At 42.6% G+C, this 19053-nt stretch overlaps 1 protein-coding gene across 1 annotated transcript in view; it reads left to right on the top strand.

Moving 5' to 3' along the window:
* LOC108295990 (catenin delta-2) overlaps positions 1–19053 on the top strand; it is a 688803-nt gene that overhangs the window by 607132 nt on the left and 62618 nt on the right. Inside the window, exon 12 of the mRNA XM_017518360.2 lies at positions 17970–18087. Coding sequence (XP_017373849.2) covers positions 17970–18087 — 118 coding nt within the window. The remainder of the gene's footprint in view (positions 1–17969; positions 18088–19053) is intronic.

Here is a 19053-nt window from a genome sequence, read left to right as displayed (position 1 = left end):
AAATGAAGTCATTCGATCACTTTATCTACCAATGTACATTTGTGTGATATGGAAAGATCCTCTCTCTGCATCTTTTTGTCAAAAATTTAATCCACCCTGTTTTTTTTTTTCATTACTGATTGGCAGATCTCTACAACCTTTTCATTTCAGCACATATGAAGTAATGGATAATAGGAGTAATTATATTAAGATGAACTTTAGAGAAAACCTTGAGTTTCTAGATTGTTTCCTAGATTATTTCTATGGAGTATTGTTGCCTTGACATTTTCTCCCATGAAGTAATTTTATATAGTGTGTGCCGGAGTTCTAAGAACCATTATTATTTACAAAAAGCAGTGAAACCTGAATGACAAATGTGCCTTGGGCTGATGGTGGAGGACATGAGCCTTCTCGTTTTCTAGTTATTCTTGGGGTGGCCACCAAGCTGGCTGAGTGCACAATTTTAAAATCAGATCTTAACACTTGCTCAAAAGCAAAAGACTGACACGTGTACTGTAAGACATTGCAAGTCCTTTGATTGCAGCACTTAGTTCAGTGAAGATAGACAATGAAAATAAACTCTTCATGGCCAACTTGTGACCTGTTTTTAATGAAGCTCTGTGGCTCTAAAAAGTGTCATTGCTATTTGACCTTTTTGTGCAGTGTTATAATTCTCGGATTTTTGAAGTATTACTCCTTTCACAACTAAAGCAATAAAAGGAAATAGTGCACCCAGTGGTGCCATTATCCTATACTCATATTGTGTGCAAGCTACCTAGTCATAGTAAAGCAAGAAAAGTCACTCTTAGGTGCTACCTAGATTTGGTGAGAAACTCATTTAGCTCACTGTTCTTCCTGCAACAAGAGGCATCTAAAATTCCTAATGACTACAGCTCATCTTGTCATTCAGAGCATGTAAAATACCCTCGTCCGAAGAAACAATGTTTATCTAAAACTTTTGAAATATGTTAGTAGAAATGTTAAAGTGAACATTTGTGAAAATTATTATGGTGAGTTTCACTTAAGACAACAGTCTTCACGGGCATCACGGCCATAACAAATCATCACAAATATAATGGCTGAGAACGTTACTAACTGATTACTGCAGACTTCTGTACCCTAGAAGGGCAGGGGTCTTGTCTGGTTTCCCTGTTTGGAGTCTCTCAAGTCTGAAATCAAGGTGTCGGCCATGGGCCTCCTTTTGCAAAACTCTCAGAAGAACCTGTATCCCGGATCCTTCAGGTTGCTGGCTAAATTCAGACCCATGGAGTAGACTCTGCATTTCCTTGTGGGGTCTCAGCCAGGAGTTGTTCTCAGATTCTAGAGGGCATCATATTCCCTGGCGCATTGCTCCCTTCCTTCATCCTCAAAGCCGTTAGGACAGACCCCCTACCTTTATCTCTCCCCACCTCTCCTGCTCCCGCATCAGCTACATCTCCCAGTGTGACCCTTCTGTCTTCCTCTTCCCCTCTAAAGGGCTCATGTGATTACATTGACCCTAGCAGGATAATCTAGGATCATTTCCCCCATCCTAAGGGCAGCTGATTAGCAACCTTGTTCCCATCTGCAAAGCCCCTTCCCCAGTAAGTATTTGATTGAGCAACCAAAGGGAATCTTGGAGGGATGTATTTAGAATTCTCCCTACTCCAATGAAGGGGAAAAGGGCAATCATGATGATCATGGAAGCAGACAGACTATATCAGTGCTATGGCAGCCTTGCTTTTAAAATGCAGAATCTTCGAGCTGCCCTGTCACTGCATTTTCCAGCATTATTCCCCACTAGTGATTAAGACCTGTGCATAAACTTGCAAGACCTCCTTGGTGCTTCTCTTCACAGAAATAACTCCTGCTTTCTTTTAAGAAGACTTCCAGAAATTTCTTTTAGAAATTTAAGAATAGATTTTAGTAATTAAGATTAAATTACATCCTTCTCCCTTTCAGGGAAAAAGAAAAGCCAAATAATCTTAAGTCTTCCTGTTTTCTGTATATTTTTTCTTATATGAAATAGGCATGTGTTCTTATAATTTTTCTTTCTTCCCATCCCCCATCACCTCCATATAAGATATTTTCATTCTTAAACAAGGAGAGTGGTCCTTAGACTTCTTGGCAGTCTTAAGTAACCATTAGTCAAAAACTTGATTTGTCTGTTTTTTTAAATATATATTTGATTGCATTTTAAGTTTTGGGGTACATGTGAAGAACATGCAAGATTGTTGCATAGGTACACACATGGCAATGTGGTTTGCTGCCTTCCTCCCCATCACCCATATCTGGCATTTCTCCCCATGTTATCCCTCCCCAACTCCCCACCCCCACCTGTCTCTCCTCTAGCTCCCCCTGACAGACCCCAGTGTGTGATGCTCCCCTCCCTGTGTCCATGTGTTCTCATTGTTCAACACCCGCCTATGAGTGAGAACATGCAGTGTTTGATTTTCTGTTCTTCTGTTAGTTTGCTGAGAATCATGGTTTCCAGGTTCATCCATGTCGTTACAAAGGACACAAACTCATCATTTTTTATGGCTGCATAGTATTCCATGGTATATAAGTGCCACATTTTCCCTGTCCAGTCTATCATCGATGGGCATTTGGATTGGTTCCAAGTCTTTGCTATCATGTAAACACTGGTGCAGTGAACATTCATGTGCATGTGTCCTTATAATAGAATGATTTATAATCCTTTGGATATATATCCAGTAATGGGATTGCTGGGTCAAATGGAATTTCCATTTCTAGGTCCTTGAGGAATCACCACACTGTCTTCCACAATGGTTGAACTAATTTACATTCCCAACAACAGTGTAAAATTGTTCCTATTTCTCCACATCCTCTCCAGCATCTGTTGTCTCCAGATTTTTTAATGATCACCATTCTAACCAGCGTGAGATGGTATTTCAATGTAGTTTTGATTTGCCTTTCTCTCATAACCAGTGATGATGATTTGTCTGTTTTTAATACAGTATTCACCTAGCTAGAGCTATACAGTAATCTCTGGCCAAGTTAACTGGACTCTGGATTTTCTAACATTTGTCATGTTCTTTGCCCCAGTAAAAAACTACTAAATGAGTTGTCAGAACTTCTCAATTTATGAAATAGCAATTAGCAGAGATGGGTAAATTTCTAAGAGGCTATAGGAAAGGTGGTTTTTATTTTCAATCACTTCCTTCCAATTTAAAGATGGGAATTAAGCTAGTTTGATCCAAGGAATGTCTCTGTTAGCATTTTTGCCACAAATTAAGGAGTCATTTTCCAGGGAAGGTATATAAGAAGACTGTCTTAGTCAGTTTGGCCTGCTGTAATGAAATATGACATAAAAGATGGCTTACAAACAACAGAAATGTATTTCTCACAGTTTTGGGGGCTGTAAGTTCAATATCAGGATGCCCCTACGGCTGGGTTGTAGTGAGGACTCTTCTGCATGGCAGACAGCTGACTTTTTTGTCTTCACATGGCAGAAAGAGGGCAAAGAGCTCCCGGAGTTCCCTTTTATAAGGCATTGACAATTCATTCATAAGGCTCTCATCTTTATAATCTAATCATCTCCCAAAGTCCTCACTAACACTGCGACTTGGAGGTTAGAATTTCAACATATGAGTTTGTTGGGGGACACAAACATTCAGTCCATAACGAAAACCATAAAAAGCAGAGAGAGCTGGATGCCCTCAGGCAGCAGGGCTGGATACCAGCAGAATAACAGGGACTCTGCCCTTCCTTCCTTGCTGAGTGACTCCTTCTTCCAATTACTTAGCCCCGCAGTGAGCAGTCAGGTTACAGAAATACTAGGGTGACTCCGCAGAACAAAACAATATTTGAGAGGGGCTAGAGAATTGCACAAAACAGGAGGTTAAGACACAAGAGTCTGTGGAAGTATATGCAGTTCTTTGCCTCTTTCAGTTTTTTGATGATGGTTGTTTGTATTTAATAAGCTGTCAGTCAGTGATCAAAGCAATCAGAGAAACAAGAAATAGACCTCAAGGAAAACTTACCATCTAGATAAATAAGCTTTTAAAAATCACATTGACTCTCAGCTTTATTAAGTCTTTGAAGTATGATTTGTTAAAATATCCTCCAAGTAAATAAATTGAAAAATTACATGACTGCATAATCAGAATTAGGGATAAATTGAAATGACAGTTGGAAAGGTTGTTTTAATGATAGCTGTTAATAATCCAGAACATAGTGCCAAATCTTGAAAATCTTTTTATTATTATTATTATACTGTAAGTTCTGGGGTACACGTGCAGAACATGCAGGTTCGTTACATAGGCATCCATGTGCCATGGTGGTGGTTTGCTGCATCCATTGCCCCATCATCTACATTAGGTATTTCTCTTAATCCTATCCCTCCCCAATAACCCCACCCACTGCTATTCCTCCCCTAGCTCCCCACCCCACAGACCCTAGTGTGTGATGTTCCCCTCCCTGTGTCTGTGTGTTCTCATTGTTCAACACCGACTTATGAGTGAGAACATGCGGTATTTGGTTTTCTGTTCTTGTGTCCGTTTGCTGAGAATGATAGTTTCCAGTTTCATCCATGTCCCTGCAAAGGACATGAAGTCATCCATTTTTATGGCTACATAGTATTCCACGGTGTGTATGTGCCACATTTTCTTTATCCAGTCTATCATTAACGGGCATTTAGGTTGGTTCCAAGTCATTGCTATTGTGAACAGTGCCACAATAAACATATGTGCATGTGTCTTTATAATAGAATGACCTATAATCCTTTGGGTATATACCCAGTAATGGGATTGCTTGGGGAAATGGTATTTCCATTTCTAGATCCTGGAGGAATCACCACACTGTCTTCCACAATGGTTGAACTAATTTACACTCCCACCAACAGTGTAAAGCATTCCTACTTCTCCACATCCTCTCTAGCGTCTGTTGTCTCCTGATTTTTTAATGATCACCATTCTTACTGGTATGAGATGGTATCTCAGTGTGGTTTTGATTTGTATTTCTCTAATGACCAGTGATGATGAGCTTTTTTTCCATGTTTGTTGGCTGCATAAATATCTTCTTTTGAGAAGTGTCTGTTGATACCCTGTGCCCATTTTTGGATGGGGTTGTTTGTTTGTTTTGTAAATTTGTTTAAGTTCTTTGTAGATTCTGGATATTAGCCCTTTGTCAGATGGGTAGACTGCAAAATCTTACAGCCCACAATCTGGCTGCAAATTTGGTGGCACTCTTATAGCTGATGAGATGAGAACTTGACTAATAAGGGATTAGTCAAGTTCTGTTCCCCTACTTCTTAGAAGATAGGGGTCTCAAAACTCAAAATGCAAGGATTTGGATCACATTGGTATTGCTCATTATTTATTTAGTCACGTGGTGGTCATTTTCCTGGAGGCCACCTGCTTGATGAAGTGAATATTGCATCTGTCTTCTGCAATGTTTCCTAGCATATTCATTTATTTTATACGTTTTAAGCCTTAGGCTTTGTGACCTGTCATATAAATCACACCTGGTTGACCAGAAATAATTTGGTTTAACAGAGAAAGAAGAAAACAACTAGCTAGTGTTCATATTTGAAACTAATTTGTGTTTTGATCCGTGACATTTTCCTTTTGCTGTGTGTGTAACTGGCCATGGCTGGCAAATCATTCAGCAAGTATAGAAGTTCTTGCTGCCATGGTGTGTGGTGGGTAGACTTGCCCCTCGATGGGAAGTTAAAGTGCCAGAATGAAGGTTGGATATGGGGGGCTTCCAATATATAAATGCACCCTGAATTTCTTAGCCCACCATGAATGTGCCAGAGTAAAACATTGTGGGAGTTGGTAGAACACAGGGAGGGCGGGCACTGACCCAGGGGATGGACCATATGGCATTACTCCAAGCTGGAGACATAGTCCAGTCATGAAATCATCAAGGCCTGGTGAGTCCAGCTCACTTCCCAAGTACTGCAAGTTAGGAAAGAACAACTGTGAGCAGCGTGTGAGTGTTTGCGGAGCACAAAGAGCCACACGCACAATTAGGCTCACAGTTAATGGTTTCAGCCACACAGCATCCATCCTTTTCTTCCCTCTGATATCCTTGTAATTTAGCCCAATGGGAAACTTTCAGCAGACATTTCATAGAGCAGTTAACTCTGTGGCGACCATCAGTTTTAATTGGAATCATGTAGCTAAAACCCTAGGTAGTACTTGACAGCAAGAGGCTGTCTTTTAACTCAGGTATTTCTGGTTCTGCTCTGGGCTTCTCTGTAGCAATGTTCCCTGATGCATGGCTAACTCCAGAGGGCATGGATCCAGGCAGTCTTACAACGGTGCAGTGTTTAATCGTCATCCAAAGAGGAGACCTCCGTCCCTTCCTGATGGCTTACGTTTATGAGTGGACGTGGGGGTGAGCGGTATGAACTTAGCGACCACCTGCTTTGGGTACAGAACAACAGCAGTGTTCACGGCCAGCCCCAGTAGGTAGTTGGTCTTTAGCCACTGAGGCGTTCTGTCCCTGCAGCTCAGCAAAGCAATTACCGAGACATCATTGTCCTGATTTATAAAGAAATTGCCTTCCTTAGGGGAAGACAGTAAGATGCGTAGCAATTCCAACAGCAAGACTGTGCTAATCTCTAAAAAAAAAAAATTAGGCAAACTTATTTCTTTGGAAATTATTCTGACTTGGCTGTGATGAGGGACCAGCTTTCAAAACACATACGTAGAGAGAGAAGTCAAGGGCTTTTCAAGTAAATTCAGCCTTACATTATTTGCAACCAATGAAAGTTTACGGAGGTGTGGCTAATCCTCATGCTGGTAATACTGCCTGGTACTTATGGTCGGTGCTTCAGATAATGTTCTGGGAATTCATTTAAAATAACGAGGCTGCACTGCAGACTTCACTTAAGCAGGGCTAGGAGGCTGCGTATTTCTCTCTTTTATAATCCAGTGTCCTCATGTCCTAGACAGATACAGAATGCCAGCTGCAGCACTTTCTGTTCTCTGCAAGCTCTAAAGACTTCAGTTTTCAGGGGCCTCTTCTGGCAGAAGTGGAAGATACCAACAAGGCAGGAGAGCAGTTTGGACCAAGCTGATAGCTGCAAATTTGTTGGCGCTCTTGTAGCTGATGAGAACAGAGATAGGGCAGAATATGTTGAAGCATGTACTTCAGCCTCAGAAAGTACATCATCCCAACATCACAACAGTGCTGCTCATTCAGAGGGCCTTGGCGTGCACCTGAGTCCCGTCGAACAGTGGCCTGGCCTTGCAGTGTTGAGGGCAGGTATTTCCTTTTCTTTTTCTTTCTATTTTTTTTTTTTTTTTTTTTTTTAAGACAGAGTCTCACTCTGCTGCCCAGGCTGGAGTGCAGTGGCATGATCTCGGCCCACTGCAACCTCTGCCTCCCAGGTTCAAATGGTTCTCGTGCCTCAGCCTTCTGAGTAGCTAGGATTACAGGCGCCCGCTACCATGCCCAGCTAATTTTTGTATTTTTAGTAGAAACGGGGGTTTCACCATGTTGGCCAGGCTGGTCTCAAACTCCCGACCTCAGGTGATCTGCCCAACTCAGCCTTCCAAAATGCTCTGATTTCAGGCATGAGCCACCATGCCCTGCTGAGGGCAGGTATTTTCTATGCCACCACCTCACACCTCTCCACATGCTCCGAGGAAGAATTTTGATTCATGTATGTATGTATGTATGTATGTATGTATGTATATGGCATTTATGTCGGAGCAAAGCAATCCAGTTGTTTCATTCTCTAGAAGTCCCTTCTTGAAACTTGCACGTGCCCACCGCAGGCTGAGCAGGTATCCTGGGAGGGAGTGGGACGTGAGGCACCAGGGGTGGTGCGGAGAAGAATTCCGTCTACCCGGGAGCAAAACAAGCTGCGGGCTCTGTGTGAGTTTCCTCTTGCGGCTGTAACAAATTGCCACAAATTCCATGACTTAAAACAACACAAATGTATTATCCCACAGTTTCTGTGAGCCAGAACTTTAGATACTGGTCTCACTGGCTGGGCTGGTGGGATGGCCCTCCTTCCTAGCACCTCCGGGGGAGAATTAAGCTACGGCAGGTTATTGGCAGAATCCAGTTCCTTATGGCCGTGGGGCTAAGGTCTCCGCTTGGCTTGGTGGTGATCAGTTGAGAGCTGCCCCCAGTCCCTGCACTCCCAGTGGCCTCTCTCTCCCTCTCTCCCTGCTTTGCCTGTGGCTCCCCCTGTATCAGAGCCAGCAGCCGGAGCAGAACCTGTATTCTTGGGATCTCTGTCATCCCTTCTGCTGCATCTCTCTGACTCCAGCCAGGGAAAGCAGAGAATAAAATAGGGAGATTTTTCCAGGGACAAAATAGGGAAAAATCTCCCTGTTTTAAACTTTCTAACCTTAATTCCATCTGCAACATCTATATTTTTCCTTGTATAAAGTAACCTGTTCACAGATTCCAAGAATTCAGGTCTAGACCTCTTGGAGGGGCTGTTATCTGGCCCACCACAGTCCACTCTCTGGCCTCCAAAGAGTCACATTTCGTCCTATTATAGCACCAACTCAAAGTCTTAAATCTCATCATCTCACAAGTCCAAAATCTGGATCATCCAAATCCGAGCTGGATGAGTAATCCATTAAGTACGGCTCCTGTAGAAGGACTTCTCTCCGTCTGTGAACCTGTGGAAATAAAGAAGCAATATGTCATGCATTTCCACCTGCACAGAACTGCAAGAGGCAGGAGTGGAACCTCTGGTGAGGGATGGCCCAGGATTTAGAGCCACCCACCTGGACTGACCTGTGGCCACAGGAAGGACTTAGCACAGGGATGTGGTTGAGGAAAAGGGCATTAACAAGATTTGCCCTTGGTTCACCATGAGCCAGCCACAGTTTTAGCAGACATGTTGCACTGGCTTAGGATGCCAGGCTTAGTAAAAGTGGAGAGTGACATGCCAGAATTAACATGTGCCACAGAATGCCGTGGCTCCCTGTTGGGTCCTGTCCTTGGTTGGAGCCTGCCGACCCCACCCCTGCCCGGATGGAACTTAGCCCAAGCGCGTGACTGTAGTTTAAGCCTTGCCCTTCACATTTACAATTATGCATTTTGAATATTTTCCGTTTACTTTGCATGAGCTGCTTTTTTGCTGGAAGCATGTTTATTATGTTCCGTGTCCTTATATTTTAAGTTACAACCCATGACTTTCTGCTCTAAGTGTGAAGGAAAATAACTGATATCTAAATTTACAGAATTACAACTGAAGGAAATATTTTACTAAAACAGATGAAGGGTACAATTTTCATCCATGTCAGCCTGTATTTGTTTTTTTGTTGCATATCTAGATGTCACTTCCAAAGATGATTGGTTCCCAAATTCTCCACACTGCTAGTTACATGCTGATGACATCATGGTAACTCACATCAAATATAATGTCTGTCCACCTTGCTGGACTGTGACGTTTTAAAGGTCAAAAGCCAGGTGCTCTCACCTGTTTACCTCAAGACTTAGCATTGCATATGGAAGACAGCGGGCACCCAGGCAAGGTTGGTTGCTTTGTTGATTTGAAATCATTTCTCTCTGCTATTTTTTCTTCCTAGAATGATTCCTCTAAAGCCCATATCTCCTCCAAAATTGAACTGAACATTACCTAATACAGTAAAAAATTAGAAATAATCTGGATATTCATTAACAGGGTATTAATTTGAAAAAACATATTGTGATCTATTTATACCATGAAATACCAAAAGTCATTCAATGACTGTAGCTATCATCATGAAGAGACTGTGACAAACTTTTGAGGGATAAAAGCCAGTTGCCTAAGGAATTATGGCAAAAAAAAACCAAAATCTTACCGACACAGTTTATTAATACAAGTGGAAAATACTCTTGAAAAACACCAAATGGTCACAGTGATTTCCTTAAGGGAAAGTGAAGAGTACAGACATCGCTTTTAGTTCAACATTTCCCCCACTGTCTTAATATTTTTACATTAGTTTTAGATTTTTAAAACATAAATGACTAAAGTTGCCAACGCTGCTGGGAAACCTTCTGTTCTTTCCTGCCGCACGCTTGCAGGAGATACGTTTCCTATGGGGAACTGGTAACCCGCCTGGCGTCTTTCTCCCCTCTGTGCTGGGAGATCTCTGGTGGAGCAGCTGCTCAGCTGACATTTACTGAGAAGAAGCCAGCCCAAAGCAGCTGCCCTGTGTCACCGCACGTCCCCTGTGACGTCCACACCATTCCCAGCAGCACCTGCCGGATGAGGAGGCCACGGTGAAGAAAGCGCCTTCACAGCTCAGTAGCCTAGCTATGGGCACCGTGCCAGGTCCAGGAGAAGCCACCTGTGTGGACGTTTTGAGTGATAAGAAAGCCAGCCAGCCCCTTTTTTCAAAGAAGCTACAAATCAAAGGGATGAGCCCTCGTGGTTTTGTGGGAAGAAGGAAGGGGATGGACGGACTTGGAGGATCTCATGCTGCCCTCGACCCTGTAATCAGAGAGAGAGGCTCTGGCTGGGTTACTCTCACTGCATTAAAGGCAGATGGAGTCAGCCGACCCAGTGGCCAGGCAGAAGACACCCTTTCCTTCCCCGCCCCTGGGCACTTGACGAAGAGGACGATCTTCCCACACAGAGGAAAAGGATGGGTGTTTTGAACAATGATTTTGGAAACCACAGACAAAGTCTCCCAAGGCCTTGTGGGAGGACACAAGGCAGAGCTGCTGTTTCCCTGAGGAGGCAAATATATTTGATTCCTGAAACCCAGACTCTAGATTTAGGAAAGTAGCTTGCTGCTCCAAGCAGGAGCTGCTCAAACTACTTATTTTGGTAAGATGTTTTTAGACAGTTTAGGATCCCAGCCTCAGAATATGCTGAAAGTTCTGTACCTCTAGCACAGAAGAAAGAACTGTGCATAATGTTCATATAAAAATACACAGAACTGAACAAAATATCAGGAGTTCACAGACAACCTCCTGAATCCTATATCTGAGCTTCAGATGAGAATCTAGGTCAGGGGCTGATCGTGCCAGTGACCTGTTTCTGTATGGCTTCAAGTAAGAATAGGTTTTACATTTTTAAAAAGGTTGTTGAAAGAATGAGGAAGGGGAGGAGAGAAGAAAAAGTGGCAGAAACCCTGCCCGCAAAGCCTAAAATATTTATTATCTGATCCTTTACAGAAAGTTTTTAACTCCTGATTTAGGTGTTCATGGATAGAAGATCTCTTTAAAATTTAATGTTTTTGAAGCAAAAGCAAGTGTGCTTTGTGGAATGAGGAAAAGCGTGATGATTGGCATAATTTTATTCTCACACTTAACTCAGATCAGATAATTTATGATAAATTCAAGCCATTGAGAATGTAAGGATATTCTCCATAGAAGGGAGCTAACCACTGGCATCAAACTCCAAAGAGCCAACCCTTTGCATTTTTACATGTAATTAACACTTGATAATCGATTTGGCTGCTAATAATATGTCTCTTTTGAAGGAGTGGCTATTAGGTCTATTCAGTCTCTGCTTAGCCTAAGCAGGAGAGGTGGGGAGTTCTGGAGATCTTGTTACTGGGGGTGGCTATGTTGTTGAATTAAAAGATTGTCATGAGTTTTAAAAAGCCATCAATTTCTGAGTAGGTATTTACATGGTCAAAAAATTAAGATAATCCATATTTATATTCTCCTTGTGAGATTCCTTCTCACAAGTTTAGAGTTATTTCCCATCATTTGCTGGTTGACTTTTATAAGCCAGTGGCCACTGGTGTAATCTAAAGGCCATCACTGGTGGGTGTGGGGGCCACATAGCCCCATCCTGTTAGGAAGAGTCTAGGGAATATTGTTCAGAGTGTATACATCACGCTGCACACAGTAGACAATCACATGGCTTCATGGCCATTCAATAAGTATTTTATCTTTCTACATTGAATTTCCTGCCGTGGGCTAAGGCCATGGTTCTTACCTGTGGAGTGTCTTTTCATCACTTGGAGACCAGTGGAACACACTAGGAACTGAACTAATTGAAGTGTAGGGGAAGAACCTGCACCTTTGTATTTTAATCAAGTTCCAAAGCTGATGCTGATGCAGCAGAGGTTTGAGAAGCCACGGGGCTGAGCACAGGTTAGGTGCTGGCAAGCACACATGCAGATTAGATCCTCAGGGAGCCCAGTTATCCAGAGCAGGCCACTCAGCCGTGAAACAGTTGGTGTGCTTCGTGTTGGGGGCTGCAGCCCTGGCCACCTCTACCCATGAGATTCCAGTAATGCCCCCAAAGCTCACCCAGCTGTGACAATGAAAAATATTCCCTGGTGGCACAGTCACCCTGGTTAGGAACCACTGGTCTAGAAAGAGTCCGGAAAAGAACCATATGCTCTTTTATCCAGTCGATATCCAGTGAGTTCCTACTGTGTGCTGCACAGTAGGGAGCACAATCAAATAAGATGATGCTCCCTCCTACCCCCTAGCGCCTTGTGGGACCAGACTCAAACATCGAGTGTTATAGGCACTCTGAAAAAAGCTCGTGCCTAGAGCTATGAAGGAAGGAGTAGTGGGGCTGAGGCAAGGCTTAGAAAGTAGACAAGGCAGTGCTCGGCTTGAACCCTGGCAGCCGCAGCTGTCAGAGTTGATGGCTTCAAGGTGGAAGGGAGAACATTCCAGGGGGAGGGATCAGCGGGCCTGGGAACCCCAGACAGCCTCTTCTTATCCTTGGTCAAGCGTCCAGAGGCTCTCAGCTCTGCCATGGGGGTCCCAGATATCCCCAGGCTCGGGTCTGGTCCCTGGTCCATGCCATCATCTCTGGTGGATTCCGCCTCCCCGGCCTGCCTTGCTGAGTTGCATCGAGGCTGGACTAAGTGTGTGGCTTCGTATTTCAACTTTGCCTTGGAATTCTCTGTATCCCTTAACCCAGCTCTGCTTTCAAACACCTTCTGGACAACCCACCGGACTCCTCAAACCAGTGTATGGAACCCGGGCCAGATCCTGCAGAGACCCAGCACCTGGGCTCTGCTGGTTATGAATTGGAAGATGAGATGAAGGAGCTCAGGGAGCACCTGCCCAGGGATGTGAAGGGCTGGGCCACCTGATGAATGATGATTACAGCAGGGCTGGAATCAGGGCTCAAGGACATGTGGTGGGCTTAGTATGAGACAACTCCAATGGAGTCCAGATTCTGAAGGCCAAAAAGGAAAGGGAGAGAGGAGAGGAGGAAACAGAGACATAGGAATACAACCTAGCCTTGAACCAAGGTATGAAAGCTCTTCCCCCAAGCCTGAGGTTGTAGATGGGTGTGAAACTGGGAAATATCTGATGGCTCCAGGCCACAAAACTGTGCAGTTCTCTTCAGCACTCAGTCAATACTATGAACAATCATGAGATAGTTTATATCTCGAGCTAAACAATTTTACTCTCGATGCTGTATGCTGTCTTCAATTCCGTTTTCTTTTTTTTGCAAATTGAGACTGGCCCAAATAATTCAGGATGGGGCTTGTAACACAAAGTACAGTTTAAGAAGCAGGTATTCAAATAGTGGAACAAACATCTGATACTTATTCTGTAAGCATGGAGCTCAGAGGTCAATCAGTCAGAGTTGATGTGCCCCTGCTTCCCTGAATTCCAATCCAGTGGAAGTGCTGAATTCTCAGTAATAGCCAACTGTATGTCGCACACTCGGCTGAATGCCAGGTTTAGACATAAGGATGACATGCTTTCTAATCTTCGGAAAGTCCCAGTGCAGTAATGAGGTCACAGCCTAAATTATTCCATTACAAAATCAATGACGATCAGTAAACGGGGTTCAAAGGGCTAAGAGTGGAGCCTAATTACAAATACATTCACTACCCACGATCTCATTCCTTGGTTTTCTCTGTGGTTTGATCTTCAATATCCTGGCCATCCGAAGCAGAGACACATCGTTCCTGGAAGATGCCATAGTCATACAGGTGAACATATGGTTTGAGTTTTACTTTGGGTCCTAGGAGACCACTGTGTGTTGAAGTGCAGTGAGTGGTGGAGATTCAAGGAAATGAGATTTCAAACAGCACGGAAGACAGGGGAAAGGAAGCAGTTTAACTAGTTGCATTAAAAGAAAAAAAAATTGGTCTTATAATTGGAAGATATAAAAATGAATTGTTTTATATTTTATCTGTCAGATAAAAAGATTATAGAATCTACCTTTAGCAGGAACTTCCCAAAGACACAGAAACTGACAATTCAGCCACGATTGTAAAGATTACTAATAAAGATGAGATATTATACATATTTTTGTGCTTTTAACAAATAGTCTACAGGTATTTGTCTTAATACTGTGTTTATGCATAGAATTTTGCCACACTTATTTCTAACCAGACATAGAAATCACTTTCCTTGTGATGGGCAGATGATGGTTTAAGTATAATGGGTGGGAGGAACTTTCTAGATTGGACATTGATTCGTTGTCAAACACTTACCAAGGACCATGATTACACCTAACCATTCAGTGAGCATCACAGAAGGTTATCAGGGTGTTTATATTTATATAATGAAACGTCTTGTTAAATTTCGTAGTAAACGTGTAGAGACAAAAATTTGAGCTGTGTTCAAGTTGTGATGCTTTTAGCTTTATCACATACTGTTAACATGATTATAATATTTCAACCCTAAGCTGACATGATTTTGCCTTAACATGTTGATAAAAAGTCTTAGCCAACAACAGTAAAGGCTGAAATTTCTGATTGAAATAGTAGAACTTGCGTTTACGGGGAAATGGGAGAAACAGGAACCCCTCCTTACCGCCAATGTGAAAATCAAAGATTCTCCTAAGATATGTTTCATGCACTGAGGTGTAGTTCATTAAAAGTAGAAACCCAAGCCAAAAGGCCTGTAGGAAACCATTGCCCATTGAAAAGAGACAGTTTATGTAAAAATGTATACTGAGCCTCATCATGCCCGTGGACAGTATGATAACTCCCTCTTGAAGGCCGTATCATCGGTGCTGTGTTGGTGTGGGTATGTATCTCAGTCACTCCCCTTCTCTGCTGAGACCCTAAGCAGAGGTCTTTTATTAATCTTTCTCATCTTTCAATATCTTACACATTTTAATAAGTAGCCAATTAATAACTTTTCAAATTTTGGAGGAGACTAGACTATAATAGAATAGAAATTAGAATAAAGAAAAATGCCAAAATTAGTATTGACAACTTCTGATGTTATGTTTATGCATAGAATTTTGCCACACTCATTTCTAACCAGATGTGGAAATCACCTTCCTCGTGATGGGCAGAAGATAGTATAAATACAATGGGAGGGAGGAACTTTCTTGATTGGACATTGATTCATTGTCAAAGGACTTACTAAGGACCATGATTACAACTAACCATTCAGTGAGCATCACAGAAGGTTTCAATTATTTCCTATTGGTTGGTCCCACATATTTAATGATTACCAATGAAATTAGGGCTGATCATTAGGAAGTTAATTTGTGAATCAGAAGGCAGCCTGCCTCCACAAAATGGATACTCGAAGGAAAGGCTGAACACATTAGTCAAGGAAGAGTTGCAGAGGGTTTTTTCAGATCAGCGTATACACACACTGCCTTAAGGTGCTTTCCAGCCTGAATTTCATTAATGCTGTTTGGAAATAGTAACTTTGGAAATATGCTGCAAAGAGCCAAACATAATCACACATTGCCAGGCAACATTCTTCTGGCCAAAGAGGTCTGATTTGGAATCTTTGACAGACTTATTATTTTAACAGCTTAACAGCTCAACCTGGTGAAAATCATTTCAAGAGGGAATGATCTAAAATGCTTCTTTAAAAGGGCCATTCTTTTAGGTTGAAATAATATCAGAATGCCTCTCACCACGTTTTCCCTAGCAGAAAGTTAATTCCTCTCTGGCCCCTACCACAGATTGTGTCAGAAACAAAGGTTGGCCACCACAAGATGGAATTTATAAAATTTTACATAAAGATGCTGTCAATATTTGCCTAGTTATATTATCTAAGAAGCTGAGAAATTTGGTTTATATTTGAAGATCAGCAAATGCCAAAAATACCAATTTGAATTGTATAATCTTTCCCAGCATTACACGAAAATGGTGACGGAGCCTATCTTAGCGCGTCTATGGAACTTTTTAGATCTCAAAAAACTATGTTCAGTAGCATTTTAACATGAAACCTATTTTATTTTAATTCTTAAAACATCATATTCTGCATTCATATTCGACATCAGGCCTGAAGCCTTCTTTCCCATCTTCACAGGTTTTGTTCCATCTCCTCCTCAGCTGAATGCTAGGTAGAGACACAAGAATGACATGCCTTCTACCCCCCAGAAAGTCCCAGTGCATTACTGAGGTCACAGCCAAGTAATTCCAATACACACCCAATGGTGATCAGCAAAGGAGGTTCAAAGAGCTAAGAGAGTGTGAAGCGGGAGGCTAATTGCAAATAGGTTGATTCCCCAGAATCTCATGCCTTGGCCTTCGCTGGGTTTGATCTCCAGCATTCTGGCCGTCTGAAGCAGAGACACACACTTATTATGTGGCCTTGGACAACCTCTGAGGCTCAGTTTTATCATGTGTAAAATAGAATTAACTACAACAGCAAAAGATGTTGTGAATATGAAATTAGACTATCTGGGTCAATTATAGTGGGCTGGAGATTCATTTCATTCAACTTCTCCAGATTCCCTCCAGGCTTACAGATTCCTGGGATCTGCCTCATGGCTGCCCCAGCAGTCAGCAAAGAACACAACCCTCCTCCCAGCCAGACCCTCCCTAGAGAGCTAGGGTCTGAGTTCTCAACATCAGCATCACCACAGATAATGCAAGTTACCTGCCTCGACCCCAGACATCTGAATCAGAGACTCCAGCATGGAGCCAGCAGAGTCTGTACTGCACGCACCCTCGAGGTGATTCTGATGCTCCCAACGTTTGAGAACCATCCTTCTTTTCCTCCCCCTGTCCCCAAGATCCCTAAATTCTTTCCATCCCTTTGTACCACCCACTAACTCACCTCCTCCACCCTCCCTTTTATAGGTTGTATTGTCTATAGTAAGTCATTGCAGAAATTCTCGACTGGAACCAAACGCTAACCATGGGTAGGAGAAGAACATACTCTCAGGTGGTAGAGTAACTAAAAGCACCCCAAGACTTTCCTTCGAGTAGGATTATCTCTGTCTTTTGTAGGACTAAAAGATATCTCTGCTTCATAGCCACACATTTCATTACAGTGGGCCCCATCTGTTGCCATTTGCTCAGCATGTGCTAGAACAGGAAAGAGCTTGGAGCAGCCCCTTCCCATAAGAGGTATCATGCACATCAGAACAACTAAATTGTCACAGGAACCTCTAACTCTGTCCTTAGAATAAATTTCTAGAAGTCTGCTTCTGGTTGGGCCAAGATAGGTATCTTTTCTGGCAGATGAATTTCAGTAAGTTAAAAACCCTGTTTTTGAAAGTGTTTGAGATCTCTTAAAGAAGAATCCTTTGAATGAAAAAGCTTCTGATTGTACATGAAGTAAACCTAGAGACTTTCTGAAAGTCCCCTGCCGTCTGTGGTCATGGGACTCACAGATCTCTTGTTAAGAATTCTGCATTGTCTACTGCAGGAGTTGCATCATAGATATCTGTGACTTACCCAACTCTGGGATGTGTTTTGTGGAAGCCATCCCTATTTACTAAAGATATATTCTTGATAAACCTTCTGAAAAAGTGGGGAAAAAAGCATTTCCTTTAAAACTAGGAGAGCAGGCTGGGCGCGGTGGCTCAAGCCTATAATTCCAGCACTTTGGGAGGCCAAGACGGGTGGATCACGAGGTCAAGAGATTGGGACCATCCTGGTCAACATAGTGAAACCCTGTCTCTACTAAAAATACAAAAATTAGCTGGGCATAGTGGTGCACGCCTGTAGTCCCAGCTACTAGGGAGGCTGAGGCAAGTGAATTGCTTGAACCCAGGAGACAGAGGTTGCAGTGAGCCGAGATCGCATCATTGCACTCCAGCCTGGGTAACAAGAGCGAAACTCCATCAAAAAAANAAAAAAAAAACTATGAGAGCAGATGGATATGGAAAGACATTCTTTTGGTGACAACAATGAAGATTGCTGACGTATCCTTTTGCTTTACAGGAATGTTAGTTCGGCCGGAGAGGAGGCTCGCAGAAGGATGCGAGAGTGTGATGGGCTCACAGATGCCTTGCTGTACGTGATCCAGTCTGCACTGGGGAGCAGTGAGATCGATAGCAAGGTTGGTTGTATTTGCATAGATTAAGCATGTTCAAGAATAAATTCTCCCACAGGACTAAACCATAGCTAACAACCCAGGAGAGCCAACACAGTGTTTCAGACTTTCCTTCTGAACTCTCTCCTGATTTCCTTGTAAGAATCCAATACTTTTTACACTTGCCTTCAGATTCGAGCGCAGAACTAGATACCTAACTTCTGATTAGCCGTGGGTAAATATGTAGATTGTTCTAAGTTACTCAGACCACAGGTATTCCGGTTGAGTGTATAAACTTGAATACTACATTGCTCACAAGCTTCTGGTTTTTATTTAATGTAATCGATTCACTTTCAAAAGAAAAGACAAGATGTTAAAACGACCTGACTTTTAATGTAATCTACTTTCAAAAGAAAAGACAAGATGTTAAAACTACCTGACATAGAGCCTCATTCTGTAATCCAGGCTCTGTCACCCAGGAGTGAAGTGGTGCAGTCAAGGCTCACTGCAACCTCCACCTCCTAGGTTCAACTGATTCTCCTGCCTCAGCCTCCTGAGTAGCTGAGATTACAGGCGTGCACCACCACGCCTGGCTATTTTGTTTTTGTACTGTTAGTAGAGATGGGGTTTCACCATGTTGGCCAGGCTGGTCTGAAACGCCTGACCTCAAGTGATCTGCCCACCTTGGCCTCTCAAAGTGCTGAGATTACAGGCGTGAGCCATTGCATCCAGCCCTGAGATTTGAATAATCCCATAGTCTTATAAACTTGATTTTTAACAGCTGTTAATTACATTAAGTGCCATTTAGAAAGGCCTGCAAGATCTAATAAATGTCGCAATGCTAAATAAATGAGGCTTCCCAACATAATAAATCACCAAAGTCTATTCAGTGTGGCTTAGTTCACAAGCCAGAATAGAATTGGGTGGGCTTTTCCAGTGTTTGAACTATTTTGTTTAGTCTTAAGTAAGTTTGATTCATTTGTATGTTTGTAA

This window comes from Cebus imitator, unplaced genomic scaffold (assembly GCF_001604975.1).
Source record: "Cebus imitator isolate Cc_AM_T3 unplaced genomic scaffold, Cebus_imitator-1.0 Scaffold674, whole genome shotgun sequence".
Taxonomy (NCBI): Eukaryota; Metazoa; Chordata; class Mammalia; order Primates; family Cebidae; genus Cebus; species Cebus imitator.
This window is presented reverse-complemented; position numbering and strand designations above follow the sequence as displayed.